Source organism: Pristiophorus japonicus, chromosome 4 (genome assembly GCF_044704955.1).
Source record: "Pristiophorus japonicus isolate sPriJap1 chromosome 4, sPriJap1.hap1, whole genome shotgun sequence".
In the NCBI taxonomy this organism is placed as follows: Eukaryota; Metazoa; Chordata; class Chondrichthyes; family Pristiophoridae; genus Pristiophorus; species Pristiophorus japonicus.
Window position 1 is genome coordinate 156,131,674 of NC_091980.1, and position 25,898 is coordinate 156,157,571.

The 25,898-nt window shown below is 46.8% G+C and overlaps 1 protein-coding gene across 3 annotated transcripts in view; it reads left to right on the plus strand.

Moving 5' to 3' along the window:
- The first annotated feature begins 18,375 nt into the window (after positions 1-18,375).
- The window catches only part of paplna (papilin a, proteoglycan-like sulfated glycoprotein), a 279,507-nt gene continuing 271,984 nt past the window's right edge, over positions 18,376-25,898 (plus strand). For all 3 annotated transcript variants that reach the window (XM_070878697.1, XM_070878699.1, XM_070878698.1), the window contains exon 1: positions 18,376-18,587. In XM_070878697.1, coding sequence (XP_070734798.1) covers positions 18,528-18,587 — 60 coding nt within the window. In that variant the 5' untranslated portion in view covers positions 18,376-18,527. The remainder of the gene's footprint in view (positions 18,588-25,898) is intronic.

Consider the following 25,898-nt stretch of genomic DNA (forward strand, 5'->3'; position numbering starts at 1 on the left):
TGCATCTGTACGGCCTCCTGCCCCACCGTCTGGGGCCTCTTCTCTGGGGAGGATCCACATTTGCCCTAAGTTGTCTCTGCAGTCAGTGCCGCAGGACTCCGTGGTGTGCGTGGTGTGCGATCACTGCCCCTCTCACTTGGCACAGGTCACAGTGAAATGGAGTTTTCAGATTTGGCCAAGATGGCAGCCAATGTGTCCCAGATATGAAGTCAATCTGATGAGTGAACAGCAGTACGACGCCAACACCCTACTGTCTGTGCGAGCATCAAACACAGCACTGACCGAGACCTTTGAGTCCCGGCTGCAACTCCCGCTAAATAATGCCCCGGATTTGTTTCTCTGCCTTGTGCATTCCAATTTTTTCAGGCATCATGGACGCAAGCCGTTATGTGAAACGGCAAAAGTGAATGTGGTGAAAAGGGCACCAAGGAGGCATTGCACGCGTACTGACATCATGATTTCCAAGGTGTTAGGTGGTGGGACATAATGTTTTAATGCCCTTAAAAAATGGCCAGCGAATTTTGCGTCAGGCGTGAACAGCACCCAATGCCACGCCCAACTGCCGAACTCCCAATTATCAGCAGGCGGTAGGAACCGAATTTTGAGCCCTAAACGTTGGCAAGTTATGCATTACAGCCGAGTCGGATTCAGCCCACCACCCAAATGTGCCCACAAGGGTCATCAGGGGCAGGAACCGTGGCTCATTTTTCACCCTTCCTAACTCGGGCACTCTGTGGTTAACTATAAGAGCTTTGTCTGCCCATTCATGCACGAGCAATTGAACCGAGTCAGTATTCAACTTGGTACAGTGGCGCGTTCAGCCAGCAACTGGAGAATGCAGTCAAAACAATCCAGGTAAATTGTCCAGAATACTCTGATGGCCCCATGGAGACACAAAGACCGAGCTCCCTCTGATGATAGGGTCACCAACTCTCCAGGGTTGTCCTGGGGTCTCCAGGAATTGAAAATTAATCTCCAGGATGCTGCTGAGAGCAACCCAGGAGAGAAATCTGAGGGGCATTAAAAAACACATTTTTTTTTCATTTTCTTTGGGTGGCGGAGTGAATAATCAGGGCTCTGACTCCTGATTGATATTCAGGAACCTCAGTAAGCACCTGCAATTGTTTGACTTGCTACCAGAAACCTTACCCACCAGCCTTAAATGAAGATTTGACACTGGTTTTGAGCATGCTGAGAACCACAAAAAATAAATAACCTACCTGTGTTAGGTATCCGAGTTTGTGCTTGAGTGACAGGTGGGCCACAGATTGGGCCCATCATCCCGTCACCCCATTCCCATACCCAGAAGTGAAGTTGGATAGTGTAATGTATTTGCTTCATAGGTTCTTTGCTTAAGAATTCATAGCAACACATTGCTATTAAGAACTAGTTGGTTTATTAGCAAAAGGTTTATCAATCACAATACACATTACCAGTTCATCCATTAGAACATAACATAAGAACATAAGAATTAGGAACAGGAGTAGGCCATCTAGTCCCTCGAGCCTGCTCCGCCATTCAACAAGATCATGGCTGATCTGGCCGTGGACTCAGCTCCACTTACCCGCCCGCTCCCCGTAACCCTTAATTCCCTTATTGGTTAAAAATCTATCTATCTGTGATTTGAATACATTCAATGAGCTAGCCTCAAATGCTTCCTTGGGCAGAGAATTCCACAGATTCACAACCCTCTGGGAGAAGAAATTCCTTCTCAACTCGGTTTTAAATTGGCTCCCCCGTATTTTGAGGCTGTGCCCCCTAGTTCTAGTCTCCCCGACCAGTGGAAACAACCTCTCTGCCTCTATCTTGTCTATCCTTTTCATTATTTTAAATGTTTCTATAAGATGACCCCTCATCCTTCTGAACTCCAACGAGTAAAGATCCAATCTACTCCATCTATCATCATAAGGTAACCCCCTCATCTCCGGAATCAGCCAAGTGAATCATCTCTGTACCCCCTCCAAAGCTAGTATATCCTTCCTTAAGTAAGGTGACCAAAACTGCACGCAGTACTCCAGGTGCGGCCTCACCAATACCCTGTACAGTTGCAGCAGGACCTCCCGGCTTTTGCACTCCATCTCTCTCGTAATGAAGGCCAACATTCCATTCTCCTTCCTGATTACCTGCTGCACCTGCAAACTAACTTTTTGGGATTCATGCACAAGGACCCCCAGGTCCCTCTGCACCGCAGCATGTTGTAATTTCTCCCCATTCAAATAATATTCCCTTTTACTGTTTTTTTTTCCAAGGTGGATGACCTCACATTTTCCAACATTGTATTCCATCTGCCAAACCTTAGCCCATTCGCTTAACCTATCTAAATCTCTTTGCAGCTTCTCTGTATCCTCCACACAACCCGCTTTCCCACTAATCTTTGTGTCATCTGCAAATTTTGTTACACTACACTCTGTCCCCTCTTCCAGGTCATCTATGTATATTGTAAACAGTTGTGGTCCCAGCACCGATCCCTGTGGCACACCACTAACCACCGAGTTCCACCCCGAAAAGGACCCATTTATCCCGACTCTCTGCTTTCTGTTAGCCAGCCAATTCTCCATCCATGCTAATACATTTCCTCTGACTCCGCGTACCTTTATCTTCTGCAGTAACCTTTTGTGTGGCACCTTATCGAATGCCTTTTGGAAATCTAAATACACCACATCCATCGGTACACCTCTATCCACCATGCTCGTTATATCCTCAAAGAATTCCAGTAAATTAGTTAAACATGATTTCGCCTTCATGAATCCATGTTGCGTCTGCTTGATTGCACTATTCCTATCTAGATGTCCCGCTATTTCTTCCTTAATAATAGCTTCAAGCATTTTCCCCACTACAGATGTTAAACTAACCGGCCTATAGTTACCTGCCTTTTGTCTGCTCCCTTTTTTAAACAGAGGCGTTATATTAGCTGCTTTCCAATCTGCTGGTACCTCCCCAGAGTCCAGAGAATTTTGGTAGATTATAACGAATGCATCTGTTGTAATTTCCGCCATCTCTTTTAATACTCTGGGATGCACCTCACCAGGACCAGGGGACTTGTCTACCTTGAGTCCCATTAGCTTGTCCAGCACTACCCCCCTAGTGATAGTGATTGTCTCAAGGTCCTCCCTTCCCACATTCCCGTGACCAGCAATTTTTGGCATGGTTTTTGTGTCTTCCACTGTGAAGACCGAAGCAAAATAATTGTTTAAGGTCTCAGCCATTTCCACATTTCTCATTATTAAATCCCCCTTCTCATCTTCTAAGGGACCAACATTTACTTTAGTCACTCTTTTCCATTTTATATATCGGTAAAAGCTTTTACTATCTGTTTTTATGTTTTGCGCAATTTTACTTTCGTAATCTATTTTTACTTTATTGCTTTCTTAGTCATTCTTTGCTGTTGTTTAAAATTTCCCAATCTTCTAGTTTCCCACTAACCTTGGCCACCTTATACGCATTGGTTTTTAATTTGATACTCTCCTTTATTTCCTTGGTTATCCACGGTTGGTTATCTCTTCTCTTACCACCCTTCTTTTTCACTGGAATATATTTTTGTTGAGCACTATGAAAGAGCTCCTTAAAAGTCCTCCACTGTTCCTCAATTGTGCCACAGTTTAGTCTGTGTTTCCAGTCTACTTTGGCTAACTCTGCCCTCATCCCACTGTAGTCCCCTTTGTTTAAGCATAGTATGCTCGTTTGAGACACTACTTCCTCACCCTCAATCTGTATTACAAATTCAACCATACTGTGATCACTCATTCCAAGAGGATCTTTTACTAGGAGATCATTTATTATTCCTGTCTCATTACACAGGACCAGATCTAAGATAGCTTGCTCCCTTGTAGGTTCTGTAACATACTGTTCTATGAAACAATCCCGTATGCATTCTATGAATTCCTCCTCCAGGCTACCCCGTGCGATTTGATTTGGCCAATCGATATGTAGGTTAAAATCCCCCATGATTACTGCCGTTTCTTTTTGACATGCCTCCATTATTCCCTTGATTATTGCCCGCCCCACCGTGAAGTTATTATTTGGGGGCCTATAAACTACGCCCACCAGTGACTTTTTCCCCTTACTATCTCTAATTTCCACCCACAATGATTCAACACTTTGTTCATTAGAGCCATTATCATCTCTCACAACTGCCCTGATATCTTCCTTTATTAACAGAGCTACCCCACCTCCTTTCCCTTCTTGTCTACCTTTCCGAATTGTCAGATACCCCTGTATGTTTAATTCCCAGTCTTGGCCCCCCTGCAACCACGTTTCTGTAATGGCCACCAAATCATACCCATTTGTAATGATTTGTGCCATCAACTCATTTACTTTATTTCGAATGCTGCGTGCGTTTAGGTAGAGTGTTTTAATCCTAGTTTTTAAACCATGATTTTTAGTTTTGACCTCTCCTGCAGCCCCTTTATATTCATACATATTGTCCCTTCCTATCACCTTGTGGTTTACACTTACCCCAGTGCTACTCTGATCTGTTGCCTCCTGCCTTTTGCATTCTTTCTTGGGGTCCTGCTCATCTGAGCTCTCATCCACTCTAACTAGCTCAGAATCCTCTCCTGGGTTCCGAATACTCCTTGCATTGAGGCACCGAGCTTTCATGCTTGCCTTTTTATTACACTTTGACCCTTTAGAATTTTGCCTTGGGTTTCTCTGCCCTCCACTTTAACTCATCTCCTTTCTGTCTTTTGCTTTTGTCTCCATTTTGTTTCCCTCTGTCTCCCTGCATTGGTTCCCACCCCCCCTGCCATATTAGTTTAACTCCTCCCCAACAGCACTAGCAAACACTCCTCCTAGGACATTGGTTCCAGTCCTGCCCAGGTGCACACCGTCCGGTTTGTACTGGTCCCACCTCCCCCAGAACTGGTTCCAATGCCCCAGGAATTTGAATCCCTTCCTGCTGCACCACTGCTCAAGCCACGTATTCATCTGAGCTATCCTGTGATTCCTACTCAGACTAGCACGTGGCACTGGTAGCAATCCCGAGATTACTACTTTTGAGGTCCTACGTTTTAATTTAGCTCTTAGCTCCTTAAATTCGTTTCGTAGGACCTTATCCCTTTTTTTTACCTATATCGTTGGTACCAATGTGCACCACGACAACTGGCTGTTCACCCTCCCTTTTCAGAATGTCCTGCACCCGCTCCGAGACATCCTTGACCCTTGCACCAGGGAGGCAACATACCATCCTGGAGTCTCAGTTGCGGCCGCAAAAACGCCTATCTATTCCCCTTACAATTGAATCCCCTATCACTATCGCTCTCCCACTCTTTTTCCTGCCCTCCTGTGCAGCAGAGCCAGCCACGGTGCCATGAACTTGGCTGCTGCTGCCCTCCCCTGATGAGTCATCCCCCTCAACAGTACTCAAAACGGTGTATCTGTTTTGCAGGGGGATGACCGCAGGGGACCCCTGCACTACCTTCCTTGCACTGCTCTTCCTGCTGGTCTTCCATTCCCTATCTGGCTGTGGACCCTTCACCTGCGGTAAGACCAACTCAGTACACGCGCTACTCACGTCATTCTCAGCATCGTGGATGCTCCAGAGTAAATCCACCCTCAGCTCCAATTCTGCAACGCGGACCGTCAGGTACTGGAGGCGGATACACTTCCCGCACACATAGTCGTCAGAGACACCGGAAGTGTCCCTGAGTTCCCACATGGTACAGGAGGAGCATATCACGTGACCGAGCTCTCCTGCCATGACTTAACCCTTAGATACACTTAAATTGGCAACAACAATGCTAAAGTTTACTCACTGTTATAGAAGAAAAAAAAGAAAAACTACTCACCAATCACCAGCCAATCACTTACCCCCTTGGCTGTGATGTCACCTTTCTGTTTCTTTCTACTTCTTTTTTGCCTTCTTCCTGTAGCTGCACAAGCCTCTCGCTGAACTCACGCTGCTCCTGGTCGCACTGGCCTTTTGTAGGCCTCTCCGATCCCCGGAACTCCCGCCTCTCGCCGAACTCGCGCTGCTCCCGGTCTCACTGGCCTTTTGTAGGCCTCTCCGATCCCCAGAACTCCCACCTCTCGCCGAACTCGCGCTGCTCCTGGTCTCACTGGCCTTTTGTAGGCCTCTCCGATCCCTGGAACTCGCGCCTCTCGCCGAACTCGCGCTGCTCCTGTTCTCACCGGCCTTTTGTAGGCCTCTTCGATCCTCAGAACTCCCGCCTCTCGCCGAACCACCTGCCTCATTTTGGATCCCCCGAACCCAACTGGCCGGAGTTTTATTGAGTCTTATGGACATCATGTGACTGACTAAGCCACTCCCAACTCAACAGCTCTACAACTATTTTAGTTGCACCTGTAAATCAAATGTAAATCAAATGCCCCCTTATTAAAGGGGCACTAAAACCGACAATTTAAACAAATTGAACTTTAAATGGTCAAATTAAAATTTGGTTGACGGGGGTGATGATGCACTCCAGTTCCTCCGGCGCCCACCTCTCGCGGAAGACCGCGTGTGTACCGGTGGACACCATGTGCTCCATCGCCAGGGACACCCTGGCTCAGATGTAACCACGGAAGAGAGGCAGGCAGTCGGGCTGAATGACCCCCTCGACCGCCCGCTGCCTGGACCGGTTGATGGTCACCTTGGCCATGCCCAGGAGCAGTTCTATGAGGAGGCCTTCCAACCTGCCCACTCCCCTCTGCACAGGGTGCCCAAAGATTAGGAGCGTGGGACTGCAGTGCAACCAGAATTTGAGGAGCAGCCGCTTCAAATAATGGAAGAGGGGCTGCAACCTCGTACACTCAACATACACATGGAACACGGACTCCTCCAGACTCAACAGCTCTACAAACCTGTGAGCACATTCTCAGGTGCATACATTACAGATGAGGAGCACGTGCTGGACATGATGACCAAGTCTCTCTGAACTTGAAGAATGACTGGAAATCAAAACGTCATTGAAACAGTTCAGTGACAGGTTAGCAGACATATTAACAGTCATTTCATCTTTGCAGCCCTGACTCACAACATGTCCTCCATCATCTGACTCATCAGCCTGAAGTCATCCGCAGGCAGAAGTGAGACAGTCTTGGATTGCAAACTCAAATATTTAACACACCCATGCCCAATCCACAGCTCAGACCCACAGATACAAAGTCTGGGCCCTTTCCCTGGTGGGGTTGCTTCCAATTCAGTTTGGGATCAGACTGTCCAGTAAATTCCGAACATGGAAAGTGAATGAGAAAGCACCTTCTTACACACGTCTACATACGGTGAGGGAACCAGGAACCACCTCAGCCTTTAAAGGTGAAGTGAACAAATATTTGATAAAAGAAATGTAAAAGATTTAAGGGTGAAGAAGAATATAGCCAAGTAAGAAACTTTCCTTAATTATGAGGGTTTACTTACTCAAATCTTTGAAGTTGGCAGGACAAGTTGAGAAGGCTATTAAAAAGGCAGAAGGGGTCCTTGGTTTATTATTAGAGGCCTAGTATACAACAACAGGGAAGTTATGCTAAGCCTTTATAAAACACTGGTTAGGCCCCAGCTGGAGTATTGTGTTCAATTCTGGGCACCGCACTTTAGAAGGATGTCGAGGCCTGAGAGAGGGTGCAGAGGAGGTTTACCAGAATGGTGCCAGGAATGAGGGACTTCAGTTATGTGGAGAGACCCGAGAAACTGGCATTATTCTCCTTAAAGCAGAGAAGGTTAAGGCAAGATTTAATAGAGGTGTTCAAAATCATGAACCATTTTGATAGATCTGATACATTCTTAAGATATCACTAGCAAACACACACACACACACACACACACACACACACACAAGATGGCTCTACAGAAAACTATCATTTGATATTGTCACATGACCCTTATATTATTTACATCAGTAGTTGCATTACCACAGTAGTCCACTAGGTGGAGCAGTAAGCCACTAGGGGAGCTCTATATTACAATAGAGTAAAGAGGGAGAAATTGTTTCCCTTAACGGGAAAATATTTACAGAGTTATTGAGAAAGAGCAGTGAGACTAATTAGATAGCTCCACCAAAGAACCAACAGAGACATGGTGGGCCGAATGGCCTCCTTCTGCGCTGTAAGGTTTTATTCTATGATGCTATAAAATTCTAAGACTTGATTTTAGAAGTTGTTTCCATTTGGTGTTGTTTGAAGTTATAGCAGCTGTTGTCTGGGATCTTGGAATTATTATCTAGAAGGTACCCGTGCTCCTCCCAACACCCAATAGTTCCACCCGTGGTTGTCTCTTAAGATGTTGAAATTTGCAGGCATCGTCCTATTCACCTGTTTAAAGTTAGCTCTTAAAATAGTGGGGGAGAAATCAAGCTCACCTCAGAATAGATACACCTCTACAAGTCCAGCTTGGCCCCCCCCCCACCTCACTCTGCCCCTCCCCCACCTCACTCTGCCCACCTCCTCCTCACACTGCCCCTCCCCTTCTCACTCTTCCCCCCCTCCTCACTCTGCCCCTCCCCTCACCTCATTCTGCCCCTCCCCTCACCCCACTCTATCCCTCCTCCAGCTCAATATGCCCCCCCCAACCTCACTCTGCCCCACTCCCCACCTCACTCTGTCCCTGCCTCACCTCACTCTATCCCTCCCTCCCCACTATTACCCTCCCCTCACCTCACTTACCCTCCCCACCTCACTCTTCCCATTCCCCACCTCACTCTGCCCATCCCTCACCTCTCGCTGCCCCTCCCTCATCTCACTCTGCCCCTCCTTTGTAATAGAACTCCACCTAGTGGACTACTGCTCCACCTAGTGGACTACCAATGTAATGCAACTACTGATGTAAATAATAAAAGGGTCATTTGGCAAGGTCACACGATGACAGTTTCTGTTAAGAGCCATCTTGTGTAGTGTGCTTCTTAGTGATGTCGTAAGAATATATCACATTGGTGACATAGGATAGGATAATCGGATTCCCTAGCTGGTATTTTTGTTGGTGGATCATTCTGCCAACCGACACAGATACTTTGAGAGGTTCTTTGTTTTACAGAACAGCTGAAAATCCAAGTTAAATTATAAGCACACTTGGTTGAACTGTCAACTTTGCCAGAGTCCAGATGACCATGCCTATGGGAATAATAGGGCACTTGGGAGAGTTCCAGCGTAACCGAGAGATTTTTGGAGAGTATGTGGAGTGGCTAGACATGTTTTTCACCACAAATAGTCTCATCGAAGTCCCTGATGATGAAAACCGTAACTGGGTGCTTTATTAAGGAAACGGGCTATTTTCTTGACTGAAGCAGACCTCGAGGTGTATGAAACCCTGAAAAATGTGCTTGTTTCCATCAAGCCAAAGGATACGCCACTGACAGAGAGCACTACAGTCCTGAACCCCTGGAAATTGCTGAAAGTTATCATTTTGGAATAGAATAGAATCATAGAATCATAGAAATTTACAACACAGAAGGAGGCCATTTCGGCCCATTGTGTCCGTGCCGGCCGACCAAGAGCTATCCAGCCTAATCCCACTTTCCAGCTCTTGGTCCGTAGCCCTGCAGGCTACAGCACTTCAAGTGCTCATCCCAGTACTTTTTAAATGTGGTGAAGGTTTCTGCCTCTACCACCCTTTCAGGCAGTGAGTTCCAGACCCCCACGACCCTCCGAGTGAAGAAATTTCCCCTCAAATTCCCTCTAAACCTACCAATTATAGTACTTTAAATCTTTGCCCCCTGATTGTTGATCCCTCTGCTAAGGGAAATAGGCCCTTTCTAGCCATTCTATTTTGGCCTCTCATAATTTTATACACCTCAATGAGGTCTCCCCTCAGCCTCCTCTGTTCCAAGGAAAACAACCCCAGCCTCCAATCTTTCCTCATAGCTAAGATTCTCCACTTCCGGCAACATTCTTGTAAATCTACTCTGTACCCTCTCCAGTGCAATCACATCCTTCTTGTAATGTGGTGAGCAGAACTGCATGCAGTACTCCAGCTGTGGCCTAACCAGTGTTTTATACAGTTTAAACATAACCTCTCTGCTCTTGTATTCTATGCCTTGGCTAATAAAGGTAAGCATTCTGTATGCCTTCTTAACCACCTTATCTACCTGACCTGCTATCGTCAGGGATCTGTGGACCTGCACTCCAAAGTCCCTTTGTTCATCTACACTTCTCAGTGTCCTACCATTTAATGTGTATTCCCTTTCCTTGTTAGCCCTCCCCAAATGCATTACCTCACACTTCTCCAGATTGAATTCCATTTGCCACTGTTCTGCCCACTTGACCAGTTGATTGATATCTTCCTGCAGTCTACAGCTTTCTTCTTCATTATCAACTAGACAACTCATTTTAGTATCATCTGCAAACATTTTAATCATACTCCCTATATTCAAGTCTAGATCATTGATGCATACCACAAAAAGCAATGGAACTTGTACTGAGCCCTGCGGAACCCCACTGGAAACATTCTTCCAGTCACAAAAGCACCCATCAACCATAACCCTCTGCTTCCTGCCTTAGAGCCAATTTTGGATCCAACTTGCCACTTTGCCCTGGATCCCATGGGCTTTTACTTTCGTGACCAGTCTGCCATGTGGGACCTTATCAACAGCCTTGCTAAAATCCATATACACTACGTCAAATGCACTACTCCTTGTTACCTCCTCAAAAAATTCAATCAAGTTAGTCAGACATGAATTAACAAATCCATGCTGACTGTCCTTGATTATTCCATATCTTTCTAAATTAAGATTTATCCTTGTCTTCAGTACTTTTTCCAACAAGTTTTCCACCACCGAGGTTAGGCTGACTGGCCTGTAGTTACTCGGTCGATCCCTTTCCATCTTCTTAAAACAAAGGTACCATATTAGCAGTCTTCCAGTCCTCTGGCACCACACCAGTAGCCAGAGAGGATTGGAAAATGAGGGTCAGAGCCTCTGCTATTTCCTCTTTTGCTTTGCTTACATAAGAACATAAGAAATAGGAGCAGGCGTAGGCCATTTGGCCCCTCGAGCCTGCTCCACCATTTAATAAGATCATGGCTGATCTGATCATGGATTCAGCTCCACTTCCCTGCCTGCTCCCCATAACTCATTATTCCCTTATCACTCAAAAATCTGTCTATCTCCACCTTAAATATATTCAATGACCCAGCCTCCACAGCTCTTTGGGGCAGAGAATTCTACAGAATTACAACCCTCTTAACAGCCTGGGATACATTTCATCTGGACCTGGGGATTTATCCACTTTCAAAGCTGCTAAACCCCTTAATACCTCCCCTCTCACTATGTATATTTCATCTAATATTTTACACTCCTCCTCCCCGATAGCAGTGTCTGCATCGCCCCTCTCTTTTGTGAAAACGGACACAAAGTATTCATTAAGAACCATACCCACCTCTCCTGCCTCCACACACAGATTACCTTCATAGGCCTTATCCTTTCTTTAGTTATTCTCTTGATCTTAATATATTTATAAAACATCTTTGGGTTTTCCTTGATTTATTTGTCAAGAATTGTTCAAGCTCTCTCTTTGCTTTCCTAATATCCTTTTTAATTTCACCCCTGCATTTTCTATACTGCTCTAGAGATTCAGAGGTATTTAGCCCTCGGTGTCCAAGATCAATTAATTGACGAGGGTATTACTGAGTACATTGTAGCTTTAAAAAAACTATCCATTCACTGTCATTTTGGAAACTTTCAGGACCGAGCATTGCGTGACCACCTTGTTGTGGGATGATAATTGAAGCAATCAAAAGAAAATTGTTGACAACGCCTAACTTGACTTTTGATTTAGCTTGTCAGACAGCTATGTCGATGGATATGGCTGACCAATACTCCCGAGAATTTCACACTATTTCCAGTCATCAGACAACCAAGGTGAATCGCCTGGATGTTAAAAGTAAAAGGCACTTGGGCCCCAAGGCCTCAGCAATTGGCCATGGTAACAATACATTGAAGTCGTGCTATCGGTGTTTGGGACAACACATTGCTTAAAGCTGGCCATATGTGAAGGCAGAGTGTGTCTTCTGCAAGAAAACTGGGCATTTTGTGAAGGCATGCCGACTGAAGAGTAAACCAACTTTCAATGCTATGAGTAGAAATCGCCAGACACTATATAGCATTGAACAGAAGCAATAGGATGTGGAGGTTCTGGAGTTACACGTCATCAGAAGCACGATTCTCACAGCGATTCATGAAGTACCGTCATCCAAGTAGACGTTGCAGGAGCCAGGATACCCATGGGAATCGACACTGGCATATCCGTGAGCATAGTACCGGAATCACTATATCTCGACAAGTTGTGTGACTTTCCACTGGAGAAAGCGAAGATAGAGCTGCGAGATCACACAGGAGAGCAAATCCCTGTTGTAGGATGTATCATCATATCGGTGAAATATAAGGATCAGTTTCAAAGCTTGCTTCTCTTAGTAGTGTCAGGAGACAAGCCTGCCTTGATAGATAGAAATTGGTGGGATCACAGAAGCTGGATTGGAATGAGATTTTTCATGTGGAAATTTGCATCAAAAGCTGACATCACCAAGTGGTATCCAAAGGTATTCTGTGAAACAGGCAGTATCATCGTGCAGAAGGACGCAAGACCAGTTTACTGCAAGCCACGTCCTGTACCATACGTACTCATGCAGAAAGTTGAGCAAGAACTCAAAAGACTAGAAACTGAGAACATTATCTCTAAGGATGATCTAAGTAATTGGGCTACACCCATTGTTGTTGTGCCTAAGTCCGATGGTAAGGTAAGGTTGTGTGGTGATTATAAAGTAACCGCAAACCAAGTTCTAGAGGGTAATCTACCCAATACATTGCCTAATGTAGAAGATTTGTTCACAATGCTGACATATGGCCAGACCTTCTCAAAGTTAGATCTGACAAATGCCTACTTACAACTTGAGCTCGATGAGGAGTCCAAGTCATACTTGACTATAAGTACTCATCTAGGCCAATTTCAATTTAATAGGCTACCATTTGGAGTGTCTTCCGCTCCCGCCATATTCCAAATGGTGAAGGGGTAATGTGTTATTTAGATCATCATCATCATCATCATCATAGGCAGTCCCTTGAAATAGAGGAAGACTTGCTTCCACTCTAAAAATGAATTCTCAGGCGACTGTACAGTTCAATATTGGGGATCTGGAACTCACTGCCTGGAAGAGTGGTGGATGCAGAAAACCTCACCACTTGGTTGGATGGGCAGTTAAAGTGCAGTAACCTGCAGGGTTACGGACCTAGAGCTGGTAATTGGGATTAGACTGGATGACCTTTTGTTGGATGGAGCAGATATAATGGTAAGTACTGCAGGGAATAGAATACGGCCAGGGTGATCTCCTGGACTAGTGTCGATCGCCTGGATGGGTTGGAGAAGAATTTTTCCAGATTTTTTTCTCCCTAAATTGGCCTGGGTTTATATCTGTTTTTTGCCTTTCCCAGGAGATCGCATGGTTCCGGTTGTGGTGGAGTGTAGAATGTTTTAGTATAAGCGGTGTCGCAGTTGTGGTGAGGCAGACTGGTTGGACTGGATGCTCTTTGCCTTTACGTCATTGTTCACAGATTTATATATAACTTTTAGGGCAGCTGACCAAGGGCCATGTGGCTTTTTGTTGGCCGGCACGGACACAATGGGCCGAAATGGCCTTCTGCACTGTAAATTTCTATGTTTCTATATTTCTATATGGGAATTACAGTCTCTGTCACAGGTGGGACAGACAATCGTTGGAGGCAAGGGTGGGTGGGGAGTCTGGTTTTCCGCACGCTCCTTCCGCTGTCTGCGCTTGATTTCTGCATGCTCGCCGACGAGACTCGAGGTGCTTAGTGCCCTCCCGGATATTCTTCCTTCACTTAGGGCAGTCTTGGACCAGGGATCCCCAGGTGCCGGTGGGGATGTTGCACTTTATTAAGGAGGCTTTGAGGGTGTCCTTGAAGCATTTCCTCTGCCCACCTGGGGCTTGCTTGGCATGTAGGAGTTCCGAGTAGTGCTTTGGGAGTCTCGTGTTGGGTATGCGGACGATGTGGCCCGCCCAACAGAGCTGGTCGAGTGTAGCGAATGCTTCGATGCTGGGGATGTTGGTCTGAGCGAGAACACTAACGTTGGTCTATCTATCCTCCCAGTGGATTTGCAGGACCTTGTTTAGATGTCATCTTATTTAGATTACATGCTCATTTCAGCAGGCAAATCCATAATAACGTATTGAATGAAGTGCTCACATGGCTAGAGAAGCACAGAGTATGAGTGACTTCTCACAAGTGTGAGTTATTTCAAAACTCAGTGGAGTACTTAGGGCACAGAGTAGACAAAGATGCTTTACATCCAACCAAGGGAAAGCTGGATGCAATCAGAAATGCACGCACTCCCAGGAATGTCATTGAACTTTGATCATATTTGGGTCTTTCAAACTATTATGGGAAGTCCCTACCAAAATTAGCTACAGTGTTAAATCCATTGAGCTGTTGAAAAAACAAGTCCATTGGAAGTAGTCAGAAGAATGCGATACAGCATTCAAGGAGCGTAAAGGCCAGTTGGTAGAGAGTACCATGTTAGTTCACTATGACATATCTAAGGAGATCAAGCTAGCATGTGATGCCTCTCCATATGGAGTTGGGGCAGTGATCTCTCATATACTAGATAGTGGGGAGGAGAGATCAATTGCTTTTGCTTCACGCACTCTCAGTAATTATGTGCAGATCGAAAGGAAAGCTTTGGCATTGATTTTTGGGGTGCAGAAACATAGAAACACAGAAAATAGGTGCAGGAGCAGGCCATTCGGCCCTTCGAGCCTGCACCACCATTCAATATGATCATGGCTGATCATGCAACGTCAGTACCCCACCCCTGCCTTCTCTCCATACCCCCTGATCCCTTTAGCCGTAAGAGTCACATCTAACTCCATTTTGAATATGTCCAATGAACTGGACACCACAACTTTCTGTGGCAGAAAATTCCACAGGTTCACAACTCTCTGGATGAAAAAGTTTCTCCTCATCTCGGTCCTAAATGGCTTACCCCTTATCCTTAGATTGTGACCCCTGGTTCTGCACTTCCCCAACATCGGGAACATTCTTCCTGCATCTAACCTGTCCAAACCCATCAGAATTTTATATGTTTTTATGAGATCCCCTCTCATTCTTCTAAATTCCAATGAGTACAAGCCCAGCCAATCTAGTCTTTCCTCATATGTCAGTCCTGCCATCCAGGAATCAGTCTGGTGAACCTTTGCTGTACTTCCTCAATAGCAAGCACGTCCTTCCTCAGATTAGGAGACCAAAACTGCACACAATACTCATGGTGTGGTCTCACCAAGGCCCTGTACAACTGCAGCAAGACCTCCCTGCTCCTATATGCAAATCCTCTCGCTATGAAGGCCAGCATGCCATTTGCTTTCTTCACTGCCTGCTGTACCTGCATGCCTACCTTCAATGACTGATGTACCATGGCACCCAGGTCTCCATTCAGATAATAATCTGCCTTCCTGTAACCTCACATTTATCCACATTATACTGCATCTGCCATGCATTTGCCCACTCATCTAACCTGTCCAAGTCCCCCTGCAGCCTCTTAGCATCCTCCTCGCAGCTCGCCCTGCCACCCAGCTTAGTGTCATCTGCAAATTCCTTAAATAATCCATAAATACTTGTATGGTCGTAGTTTACCATAGTTACTGACCATAAGCCTCTGACAGCAATCATCCATCCAAAGTCCCCAGTTCCGACCTTAGCTGCAGCCTGAATCCCTTATCAGAGATGGGCTTTGATTTTGTCAGCATATACATACGGCATTGAGTACAGACGATCAGCTGATCACAGTAATGCTGATGCTATGTCCAGATTGCCATCCCCTTCACAAGTTACACCCAATAAGGAAGAAGTGTTCTATTTTTCATACATTGATGAACTGCCAGTCACAGCTGAAGAGATTGGTAGAGCAACCAAACGTGACCCAGTTATGTGTAAGGTGTATGATTACCTAGCAAATGGCTGGCCAAACCAGGTATCCGAGGTATTCATCCATATTTTGTTCGTAGGAATGAATTGTCAGTGGATAAAGATTGTATCATGTGGGATCCAAGAATGGTTATCCCAAATAAGTTCAGGGGTTCCTTCATGATCAGCATCTGGGAATGTGCTTGACCAAGAGTTTTGCATGCAGTTAGTTATGATGACCAGGTTTAGATAAAGATATAGAGTACATCGTTAGTCAGTGTACAACATGTCAATCGGTAAGTAAGAGTACCATTACAGCCATGGAAATGACCTCCCAGGGTATGGCAAAGGTGACATGTAGATTTTGCTGAGCAAGAAGGACACAATTGTTCATTGTGATTGATAGTCAATCAAAGTGGGTAGAGGTGTTACCGTTGCGGAAAATAACAACAAGTAAAACACTAGACAATTTGCGAAGATTGTTTTTTTCATATGGCCTTCCAGGAGAAATTGTGTCTGATAATGGGCTGCAATTTTGTTCAGAAGAATTTGCACAGTTCATGAGCAGAATTGGTGTGAAACATACCAATGTTCTATTATACCACCCTGCTTCAAATGTGCAACAGAGCACACAGTACAAATTGTGCCCTCATCAAGCAAATGTTGGATCTAAATCCAAATAAATGGCGGTTGTCGTTTGACCACAAATTGGCTAATTTTCTGATTACTTATTGAAATACTCCTCTAATAGAAAATAGAACACCGGCAGAGTTATTTCTCAAACGACAGCCATGAACCAGGTTCTCATTGTTAAAGCCAAACTTGGCACAGTCAGTAGAAGAGAAACAATCAAGACAGAAAAAGAGTCATGATAGAGGTAGAGTAAGAGAGAGAAGTGTGACATTGAATCAGAAGGTTAGAGTGAAGAACCATCACCATAAATGGTTAAGGTGGTTACCAGGAAGAGTAGTGAAGATATGTGGTCCTCGCACATATTTGGTCAAGATGTTTGATCATGGACAGGTTCGGTTTGTTCACATTGATCAGATTTTACCTACAGATGTGGAAGGAGTTGAAAGTTGGAATGATTCGATTATTTCTGATGAGTCAGATAGTCTTGTTACAAGTAGAGTACCAGTAGCAAATCCTACACCAGATGAACTAGAAACAAGTCCAAGAGAAAGTCAGAATTTAAGTCTGAGTCTGAGTCGGGCAGACAAACTGTCTGAAGTTGTGGAAAGTCAAAATGTAGATTAGGGGTCACCCTGAGAGGAAAACTCTCCTCAGGCTCAGCCCAGAATGAGTCTAAGTCCTAAAACAAGATTGGAAAGTTCTGTTCAAGGAAGAAGGTATCCTCTTCGAAACAGAAAACTAGTGGTTAAGTTTGATTTGTAAATATGGAAACATGTGTCCATATCTTTTGTTGTGTATACAAGTTTGCAAGTTGTAAACTATGCAAGTTTTGATGATGATTACTTCTTCAATAAGGAGGGAGAAGTGTAAAAGAGCTCCCCCTAGTGGACTACCATTTCACCTGATGGTCTCACAAAGTAATACAACTACTGATGTAAATAAAAGGGCCATGTGGCAAGGTCACACAATGACAGTTTCTGTTAAGAGCCATCTTGTGTAGTGTGCTTCTTAGTGATGTCGTAAGAATATATCACATGCTTCACCTCACTCTGCCCCTCCCCCACCTCACTCTACCCCTCCCCCAGCTCCCCTGCCGTTTTCCCCTTTCTTCTTGCTCTGTTTCCCATGATCCATTCTCCTTTCACCTGCCCCTTTTTGCACCTTTTTGTACCTTCCTCCTGCTCTACTCCCCCTGCTTGGCTCCACTTACACTGCCCCTAGCCCCCTTGTCCCTTCCCCCTTCGCCCTTGACCATTGCCCCTTCCTCCTTGACCCTTCCTCCTTTCCCCCTTGCCACTTTCTCCTTGACCCTTGCTCCATGCCCCTTTCCCTATGACCCTTTCCCCTTGTCCCTTTCCCCATGACCCTTTCCCCTTGTCCCTTTCCCCATGACCCTTTCCCCTTGTCCCTTTCCCCTTCCTCCTTGCCCCCTTTCCCATTGCCCCTTTCCCCCTTGCTCCTTTCCCCTTCCCCCTTTCTCCCTCCACTCTCCTTTACCCTCTCCCCTGCCCCCTTGCCTCTTTCCCCTCTCCCCTCCATTTCCTATTTCTCCTCCCCCTCTTTCCCTTTGCCCTCCCCTTTCTCCTCTCCCCTGCCCTCTCACCTCTTTCCCCTTTCCCCATTCCCATGCCCCTCTCCTCCCCTTCCCCTCCCCCTTTCTCTCTCGCCTATCCCCCTCCCCATTCTCCTTGCCCCCTTTCCCTCCCAGCCCCCCTCCCCTGGACCCCCTAGTTCTAACACCCCGAGCCTCCCCCCCAGGGCCCCCCTCTTCTGGCCCCTTTCCCCCTTTTGCCTCTCCCCCTTGCCCATTCCCCCTCTCCCCTGTCCCCCCCCCCCCACGGGACTTCCCCCTGCCCGCCCCCCGGAGCTGGGAACTGGGGCCGCGGGTGCAGGCAGTGAGAGAGCAGCAGCACTGCAGGATGTTGGAGCAGAGCGGCGGGACGGCTGAGTGCTGGTGCTGTGTGTGTGCAGCGAGTGTTACCCTGGGCTGAGGGCCGGCCAGTGAGCTGCTCCAGGAGCCGCCGCGCACTTTGTGCATTGCACTGTCCGCCCGACATGGACCTTCTCCTGCCCCTGCTCATTGTGCAGACCCTGGCGTTAATCCCAGCCTCCCCTGTAAGTACACAACTACCGACTAAATGCGGGTATCTCTGCTGCAAGTCATTGCAAGTAACTTGGCACTGCCAGTAAAGGGGACACTTAGTTACAGGGAGGGGGTTGCACGGTTTCAGAGCTCGCTTATGGTCACTGTTTGCAACCGTGCGAGTAAATGGAAATACTGCAAATGGTTAAATGTGAAGTTAAAGAGATTACTGCGTGATGTGGGTCACAGGCTGAGTATGTCAGGGAAGTACAGCCAGTTACTGAGCAGAATGGGCGCCGGGAATAGTCAGCCAGGTCCGCTCTCCCCAGCCCTGTAGGTAGTTCCACAAATAGTGCAAGTATTGGGGCAACTGTTGCCCAGACACCCGGGGGTAGTGGGCTTAGTGCAAGGTGTGAGACATCCGCTCTTTATCTTTGCACAAACACACACTTTGCAGCTGAACTTTTATGGTTTAAAGTTCAAACCCACGTCGCCTTGGTGGATTGGTCTTTTGTCAAGCTTTTATTCCTGCGTTTGTGATCGAGTAAATTAAAGGGGCAGTGGCTGTGTGGATAGAGAACTGGCTGAAGGGCAGAGAGGAGGGTGAACGGGTGCTTTCCAGCCCGGAGGGTAGTACGCACTGCTGTCCGCCAGGGGTCGGTGTTGGGACCACTGCTCTTTGACATTCCAGCTGGACCTGGGTGTACAGGGCATGATTTAAATGTTTGCAGATTACACGAAACTCGGAAATGCAGTAACAGTAACATCATCATCATCATAGGCAGTCCCTCGGAATCGAGGAAGACTTGCTTCCACTCTTAAAATGAGTCCTTAGGTGGCTGAACAGTCCAATACGAGAACCACAGACCCTGTCACAGGTGGGATAGACAGTCGTTGAGGGTAAGGGAGGGTGGGACAGGTTTGCCGCACGCTCTTTCCGTTGCCTGCGCTTGATTTCTGCATGCTCTCGCGAAGAGACTCGAGATGCTCAGCACCCTCCCGGATGCACTTCCACCACTTAGGGCGGACTGGTCTTTGGCCAGGGGATTCCTAGGTGTCGGTGGGGATGTTGCACTTTATCAGGGAGGCTTTGAGGGTGTCCTTGTAACATTTCTGCTGCCCACCTTTGGCTTGTTTGCCGTGAAGGAGTTCTGAGTAGAGCGCTTGCTTTGGGAGTATCGTGTCAGGCATGCGAACTATGTGGCCTGCCCAGCGGAGCTGATCAAGTGTGGTCAGTGCTGCGATGCTGGGGATGTTGGCCTGGTCGAGGACACTAATGTTGGTGCGTCTGTCCTCCCAGGGGGTTTGTAGGATCTTGCGGAGACATCGTTGGTGGTATTTCTCCAGCGACTTGAGGTGTCTACTGTACATGGTCCATATCTCTGAGCCATACAGGATGGCGGGTATTACTACTGTACATAGTCCATATCTCTGAGCCATACAGGAGGGCTTCAGGAGGATATAGACTGGTGAAATGGACAGACACATGGCAGATTACATTTAGAGCAGGGAAGTATGAAGTGATGCATTTTGGCAGTAAGAATGAGGATTGAAACATAGAAGCATAAAAAATAGGTGCAGGAGTAGGCCATTCGACCCTTCGAGCCTGCACCACCATTCAATAAGATCATGGCTGATCAATCACCTCAGTACCCCTTTCCTGCTTTCTCTCCATACCCCTTGATCCCTTTAGCCGTAAGGGCCATATCTAACTCCCTTTTGAATATATCTAACGAACTGTCATCAACAACTTTCTGCGGTAGAGAATTCCACAGGTTCACAATTCTCTGAGTGAAGAAGTTTCTCCTCATCTCGGTCCTAAATGGCCTGCCCCTTATCCTTAGACTGTGATCCCTGGTTCTGGACTTCCTCGTATTGGCCATATAAACCTAAATGGTGCAATTTTAAAGGGGGCTCATGAACAGAGAGACTTAGGGGTATATGAGCACAAATCATTGAAAGTGGCAGGGCAGGTTCAAAAAGCAGTTAAGCAAGCTTACGGGATCCTGGGCTTCATAAATAGAGGCATAGAGTACAAAAGTTAAACAAATCTCTGGTTAGGCCTCAGCTGGCTATTGTGGCCAATTCTGGGCACCACACTTTAGGAAGGATGTCAAGGCCTTGGCGAGGGTAGAGAAGAGGTTTACTAGAATAGTAGCCAAGGATGCGGGACTTCAATTATGTGGAGAGACTGGAGAAGTGGCGTTGTTCTCCTTGGAGCAGGGAACGTTAAGGGGGGAATTAATAGAGGTGTTCAAAATCAGGAGGCGTTTTGTTGGAGTAAATAAGGAAAAACTGTTTCCAGTGGCAGGAGGGTTGGTAACCAGAGGGCACAGATTTAAGATAATTGGTAAAAGAACGAGATAAAAAAAATTTTTAAGGTGGCGAGTTGCTGTGATCTGGAATGTACTGCCTGAAGGGGATGGAAGCAGATTCAGTAGTAACTTTCAGAAGGTAATTGGCTTTATACTTGAAAAGGAAAGATTTTCAGGGTTATGGGAAAGGGCAGGTGAGTGGGAGTATGTTAGGGCTATAACTGGAAGGTTAGGAGGACCGAACTTCCCTAGGGAGAGGGTGAACAAGAGCAGGTTTCCAAGGTAAGAAAACTTGGACAGCAAACAAGTGAGATTGCCGACACTGTAAAGGCCAGGGCTAAGTTCAGAAGCGCACATCTTGAGGACAGTAGGAAAGGTACTATCTGGACCAGGGGTCTTAGTGGAAGCTGGAGAATGAAGTATGGGGCAAGGTTGGCAGGGATGGAACTTAGGGGCCAAAATTGCCCTCCGCCCCGTTTGGGGTGGATAATTTGAATTAAATGAAGATTCTCCTCCCGACTCGATGGGGCGGAGAATAGAGGGGAATTGTCCTCTTTTCTTTGGAAACATTGATCAGGGCGATGTTTGGGGCAGCAAAGGGGCGGAAATGCGTCGGGAGTGGGGCGGAAGGTGAGCGGTGTCATCGGGCTGCCTGTTGATGGCCCGGCCGAACTGGTGGCCGCCATTGTTGGGCCGACTGCAAAGCCAGCCGACAATTAAAATAAAATGGCGGCCACGACGGAGCTCCCTCCTCTTTAAGGGCGGCCACACCGCCCAGCCACTGGCAGCTTCCCGTCAGGGGTACCGAGTGGCAGCGACTGCACTCCTACGGGACAATTTCCCTCATGGGACGGAAAGAGATCACCGCCGGGCGGTAATGGGTCGGCGCGTGGCCGAAAACGGGTCGGAGCGCCGGGCGGGGTGGGAACACGGGTCGGGGCAGAAACTTGTTCCCGCTGGCCCCAGCCTGGGGGCAATTTCGGATGGGTCGGCCCATCCGCCTGCCCCCGGACGGAAAGGCCTCATCGCCCCATGGACAGCTTTCTCTTTAGCTGAGCTTGCAACTGTACAGACCGGGTGGCAGGAAAGATTCAGAGAACCTGCAAGAGGAAGTTTTGGCAAGGGACCAGATAGAGTGAGTGCTGGAGGTCAGAAAGATCTCAGTCCATGCTTCTTTTCAATAAAGTTGCTTTTAACAACTGGAAGAGTTGGTTTGAAGGTTACGCACAGAAAGTACAGTGCTTCAGGAGGCTTCCCATCGATGAAGACACTAGGTGCCTTTTGTGATGAGGTCAGTGGAACAACAGGCAGCACCAGACCTGACCAAAGGGAAGAGTAAAGCCAGAAATCTTCGGTGGAAACTACAATAACATCAAATACATCATTAGCAGAATCAAAAGAGGGAAAAAGCAGCAAATAACTTTTCCAGTTGGCTGATATTGTGCCAAACAAGGCGAGCCTGCAGTGTGATTTTGGTGTTGGGTCTCGATCAGGAGGACGATTTCTGGCTGAGGAACCCAGCATTGATGCAATGTAAATGGTCAAGGAGTTTAGTTGTATGACTCGACTGAACCAAGTCGGCTGATGGCCAAGTTGTTGAGGGTTATTCACGATGTCAGCGACTCTGCTTCTGTGCTCATCCCACCAATAGGAGAGAGGCAGATCCATTGCTGCTGAAGCCCTCATCCATGCCTTTGTTACCTCCAGACTTGACTATTCCAACGCACTCCTGGCATGGCCTCCCACATTCTAACCTACGTAAACTTGAGGTGATCCAAAACTCGGCAGCCCGTGTCCTAACTTGTACCAAATTCCGTTTACCCATCACCCCTGTGCTCGCCGACCTACATTGGCTTCCAGTGAAGCAATGCCTCATTTCAAAATTTCAAAGATCTCATCCTTGTTTACAAATCCCTCCATGGCCTTGCCCCTCCCTATCTCTGTAATCTCCTCCAGCTCCACAACCCCTCGAGATGTCTGCACTCCTTTATTCTGCCCTCTTGAGCATCCCTGATTATAATCGTTCCTCCATTGGTGGCCGTGCCTTCTGTTGCCTGAGCCCCAAGCTCTGGAACTCCCTTCCTAAACCTCTCCGCCTCTCTACCTCTCTTTCCTCCTTTTAAGACCCTCCTTAAAACATACCTCTTTGACCAAGCTTATGGTCACCTGCGCTAATTTCTCCTTGCAGGGCTCGGTGTCAAATTTCTTTGTTTTGTCTTAAAACACTCCTGTGAAGCACCTTGGGATGTTTCATTATGTTAAAGGCGCTATATAAATACAAGTTGTTGTTGTTGGTGGAGAATACTGAAGTTGCCAAGGCTGATGATTCCGGCAGAGGGGAAGCTCCGGTCTTGCTCGTCGTGAAGGTGCTCCCACAGCGCTGTTGGGGAGGGAGTTCCTGCATTTGACCCAGCAATGATGAAGGAACAGCGATATATGTCCAAGTTAGGATGGTATATGACTTGAATGGGAACTTGGAGGTGGTGGTGTTCCAATGCATATGTTACCCTTGTCCTTCTTGGTGGTAGAGGTTGTGGGTTTGGGAGGTGCTGTCGAAGAAGCCTTGGCGAGTCTTCGCAGTGCATCTTATAGATGGTACACAAAGAAAGAAAGACTTGCATTTATAAAGCACCTTTCATGACCACCGGATGTCTCAAAGCGTTTTAGTCAATGAAGTACTTTTGGAGTGTAGTCACTGTTGTAATGTGGGAAAGGTGGCAGCCACGGTGCACCGGTGGTGGAGGGAGTGAATGTTGAAGGTGGTGGATGGGGTGCTGATCAAGCGGGCAGCTTTGTCCTGGATGGTGTTGAGCTTCTTGAGTGTTGTTGGAGCAGCACTCATCCAGGCAAATGGAGAGTATTCCATCACACGCCTGACTTGTGCCTTGTAGATGGTGCAAAGGCTTTGGGGAGTCAAGAGGTGAGACACTCGCCGCAGAATACCCAGCCTCTGACCCGCTCTTGTAGGCACAGTATTTATGTGACTGGTCCAGTTAAGTTTCTGGTCAATGGTGACAGTTGGGGTTTACTATAACTGATAACCCTAATCTTAAGTCAGTCATAGCTGCTGTTGAGACTGTCTTGAAGGTTTGTTTCCAACCTGACTTTCATCTCCTGGTTCTGCTAACTCTTATGCTGCATCTTAGCCTTCAGGGAAAATCCCCCTGAGAACTAGAGTCTTTCTGTGCAGTATTATCTGGTCATTATCACATTGCTGTTTGTGGGAGCTTACTGTGTGCAAACTGGCTGCCATGTTTCCCACATTACAACAGTGACTACACTTCAAAAGGAATGTATGGTTGTGAAAGGCACTATATAAATGCAAATTTTTCTACCTGAGGCATGATATTGAAATGTATGCTTCCTGCTACCTGTAGTAGGATTTTCAAGATAGTGGACAGACTACTCTGGAAAGGGGTCAAACCTGGTTTATCTGAACATGTAGGAGGTAATAAAGTATTGTCCTTATTGACAAACGAGAACAATGCTGATATAAGCTAACTGGTAATCCATTGAATACATAATTCATCACACTCACAATTGGGATTTATACAACTGACTTGGGGCAGTGATGATTCAACCTGAATCATTTGTGGGACTTAATTCCCCCTGGCAGTGCACGAGTTAAAATGTTTGGGTTAAATTACTTTGTGTGCTATTTTTAATGTGGTTGCTATCATATTTAAAATAAGTGGGTGACCATGTCAACCGTGGCTCAGTGGGTAGTATTCTTGTCTCTGAGTCAAAAGTCCCACTCCAGAGACTTGAGCACAAAATGCAGAATGACACTCCCGTGCAGTACCGAGGGATCACTGCACTGTTGGAGGTACTGTCTTTTGGGTGAGATGTTCAACTGAGATCCTGTCTGCCCTCTCGGATGGACATAAAATATCCCATGGCACTATTTGAAGAAGGACAAGTAAGTTCTGCTAAATGTCGTGGCCAATATTTCTCTCTCAATCAACATCACTGAGGGTGCATTTAATTGCCTTAGAGGGGGTGCAGCAAAGGTTCATTAGATTGATTCTTGGGATGAGAGGGTTGTCCTATGAGGAGAGATTGAGTAGAATAGGCTAATACTCTCTGGAGTTGAGAAGAATGAGAGGTGATTTCATTGAAACATATAAGATTCTGAGAGGCCTTGACAGGGTAGATGCTGAGAGGTTGTTTCCCCCTGGAGAGACTAGAACTAGGGGCCATAATCTTGGGATAAGGGGGTCTTCCATTTAGAACTGAGATGAGGGAACATTTCTTCACTCAGAGGGTTGTGAATCTTTGTAATTCTCTACCCTACAGGGCTGTGGATGCTCAGTCGTTGAGTTATTCAAGGCTGAGATCGATAAATTTTTGGATGCATGGAGAATCAAGGGATATGGGGATAGTGCAGGAAAGTGGAGTTGAGGTTGAAGATCAGCCATGATCTCGCTGAATGGTGGAGCAGGCTTGAGGGGCCAAATGGCCTATTCCTGCTCCCATTTCTTATGTTCTTATTAAAACAAATTATCATTATTTCATTGCAATTTATGAGAGCTTGCTGTGCGCAAATTGGTTGGCATGTTTCCTACATTACGACAGTGACTACGCTTCATTGGCTGTAAAACACTTTGGGATGCTCTGAGGTCATATAAATGCACGTCTTTCTTAAATTGGTTAATGACTGCACTAAAATACAATGCTTCCGGGCGGCGCTAATGGGGAGCAACGAGATTATCGCCCGGGGAAGGGGTCGATAGCGCCTCTGAGGAAATTGCCCCGGAGGTTTGGGCGGCGTTGTGCCATTAGTGCCGCGCCCCGGGTAGGCGCACGTACGGTGATGATGCAATCGCCATGAGCGGCAATCCCTCATTGTCTCGCGCCGACCCCTTTGTGCCCCGCGGGCGGCGAGATTGGCACTGGTCGATGTCATCCACTGCTGGGGCTCCCCTTAAAGGGGAAGCTGTGGACCGCCATATTTTCCTGTTGGCCGACTCTTCTGTCGGCCTGACAATGGGGCCCCTCACCTCGACCGGGCCTCCATCCTGCAGCCTG